This window comes from Pyxicephalus adspersus, chromosome 8, assembly GCF_032062135.1.
Source record: "Pyxicephalus adspersus chromosome 8, UCB_Pads_2.0, whole genome shotgun sequence".
NCBI classification, from domain to species: domain Eukaryota; kingdom Metazoa; phylum Chordata; class Amphibia; order Anura; family Pyxicephalidae; genus Pyxicephalus; species Pyxicephalus adspersus.
This window is the reverse complement of record NC_092865.1, coordinates 41058510-41061477: the sequence shown is the minus strand read 5'-3', so window position 1 is coordinate 41061477 and position 2968 is coordinate 41058510. Positions and strand designations below refer to the sequence as shown.

Sequence of the window (2968 nt, the reverse complement as noted above, 5' to 3'; positions counted from 1 at the left end):
GGGCTTAGCGGTTAGGGGGTTAAGACATGGGGAGCCCAAGTTTAGATTATATTATGGTTTACCAGAATCAAACAGCATATTCAATGTTTTGGCCAATTTCTAACCATACTACAGCAACACTAATTATATCCAAATAGACTATTTGTCTATTGGGTTGCCATCAATGCCTGCACTGCAGCCTGAAAGATCTGGCTATTATAGAATGAGCACACTACTCGAAGGACATTTGTTTCATTCTAGAAATAATGTTGTCCAGTATTTATTCATCTATATTTACATATTGAACTTTCATGTAAAGGTGTAATTAGCAAATTCCAGCAGGTCTTTAATACCCAATTGTTTACAAAGGGAATACAAACATTTTGCACATACTGCTAGATTTGATAGAGTTTTTAGGCATATTGTAAATTAATTAGTGGCAACAAAATTCTAGAAAACCAATTTAAAAAACACTTTATATACCAAAAGAAGTTCTCCTTACCAATAACTTTTGCAAGATCATCTTCCTCTTCTTTGTTTTCAACAGTGTTCTCCTTAATAGTAATAGTAGTTTTCTTTGATTTAGTTGTTGGTAAACTAGGCTGTGATCTCACTGGTGCCACGGTGCTTTTATCCAGTGTTGATGGCTGGATAGGTTTTATGTATACTGTTGGACTGTTAGTGCTTTCTGTAGTCAGTATAGTTGTTGTAGTCTCTGTAGTTGTTGGAATTTGGTCAGCCTTTACCTGCTCTGTTGTTGTATATTGAAGTGTGGTGGCTTGCTCTGTAATTAGCTCTGTTGTTGTTGCTTCTGTACTTGAAGGAGGTAATGTTGAGGGTGTTCCTGAACTTGATACATCATACCGCTCTGTTGGCAATCTGGTGTTTATATCATTTGAATTTGATGAAGCACTAGCTGGACTTTCTGTGGTACTGAGCTGCTGAATTACATGTTTAATCAGTTGGTCTTCAATTAGCATGTCTATAGTGTTGTCTCCACTAAATGAATCATCCTCTAAAAGATCAAAAGAAAATAAAAACAAGGTAACAAGGTAACATTATCATAGAAGTATGGGACAATATACATTATTTTCTCTACTAGTCTAATAAAAACACTGGGTTAGTTATCAAGAAGCTGGTAATACAGCACAAGCATAAGTGCAAATTTTTAATAGCACACATGTAGGCCAAAATATTCACACAATAAATCTTATTCTTACTAGGAATCAATTACTGGTAATTTAATATTCTTTCTCTTACTAGATATAAGTAAAGGGTTTTACATATTCTTAGAATAATTTGTTTTTCACTCACTGAAGCTAGCCAGGAAAAAAATAACACGGTACTCATTTATTTGAAAGCTTTCATGTTTTATCGTCAAAGAAAAAAATTAAACTAGGTTTATTTTTTTTTACTGATCAAAACTGATAAACTCAAAGAAACATGGTCTCTGGAAAATATTATAAATAATAAAACACAAAATAACTGGCTGCAAAAAATGGATGCACCTTTACAAAAATTACAGCCTGGGGTCTGTGCGCATAGGTCTTTGTAGCTTTGCACTTCTGTACTATGTAGATTTCCCCAATTCTTCCTCTTTGTAAATCAGCTCCAGCTCTGTCAAGTTGCACAGAGATTTTGAGTGAACAGCCTTTTTCAATTCCAGACACATATTCTCTGTTGGACTGAGATCTGGACTCTTGGTCATTCCAGAACATTAACATTTTTGTTGTGAAGCCATTTCTGTATACATTTGGCTTAATGCTTGAGGTCATTGTTTTGCGGGAAGAGAAATCTTTTCTGAGGTTCAGGTTTTTAGCAGACGGTGTCAGGTTTTATTAAAGTATTGCCTTGTGTTTTGCTGCATTCATTTTACACAGTAACCCTGACAATCCTTATAGGATCTGATGGAGAAGAACCACGAAAGCATTGTTATGTCCACCTAATACTTCCTGGTGGTGATGGTGGATTTGTGATGATCTTCAGTGTTTGACTTATGCCATAGTGTCACAGCTGATGGTAAAAGCTCATCAGAATAATTCATAATAATATATTTTAATGTGGGATATTTTCTGCCCTACTAGTCTCTGTCTTCTGACTTCTGCTTTATACTTACCTTGACTTGATACCTTTTTTGACGTAATGGTGTAGATGCTGGTTCACCCAAACTTGGATCTTCCATACACACATGTATTTATAATGCAATATTCAAACTATTGATACATTCATACTTCACAATAGTGCCCTTTTTTAAAGCTTTCCATGGCTAGAGAGGATACACTTTCATCAGTGAAGCTGGGCGATCCAGCAAACCTAAAATGGATCTGGTCCAGGATTTAAAACATTTGCTAGAAAATAGAATGAGAAATGAGAAATCCATTCCAGGTTTGCTGGATCACCCAGCTTTATTGATGAAAGTGTGTCCTCTCCAGCCTTGGAGAGCTTTATTAAATCAGACCCAAAGTATCTCTTTTTTAATAATTTTGTGATTTTGGAAAAAAATGTCTGCACTAGTAAAAATGTACATTTGATAATAAAAAAGTGTTTACTTATTTATTGTTATTTTGTTTTTGTTTTTTCATTGTAATTAATATTTTGTTGGTAAATATGTTTACAGTATATTTCTGTAACATCAAAAAAGTAAATCCGCAGAGATCCACTGTACTATGTTCAAAAAGAAAAATGAACACCTCACATGTAGTGCTGTAAAATGTATCAATAAGTATCAATAGCACAAAAACATCAACCCTAGTATTTTTTAAAAGCTTTGATTCTTTTGCAAATAACAAGACAGTAATATAGATCATAAATAAAAAGTATTAGGGGGGGCCGTAGTAGTACTGCACAACATAGCATCAACAGTACCATCAGCATCATTATCAATATTGAACATTGATTTGGCAGCATTAGACACACAGAGGCTGATTCATCAAGCAAAATCGGAAGCTCGCTCGCGCATTCGTATTCGCGATCCGAAATCGTACGCCGT

At 34.8% G+C, this 2968-nt stretch overlaps 1 protein-coding gene across 1 annotated transcript in view; it reads right to left on the bottom strand.

Moving 5' to 3' along the window:
* Positions 1-2968, bottom strand: part of OLFML2B (olfactomedin like 2B) — a 92373-nt gene that overhangs the window by 20885 nt on the left and 68520 nt on the right. The window contains 1 exon segment of the mRNA XM_072420146.1: positions 482-994. Coding sequence (XP_072276247.1) covers positions 482-994 — 513 coding nt within the window.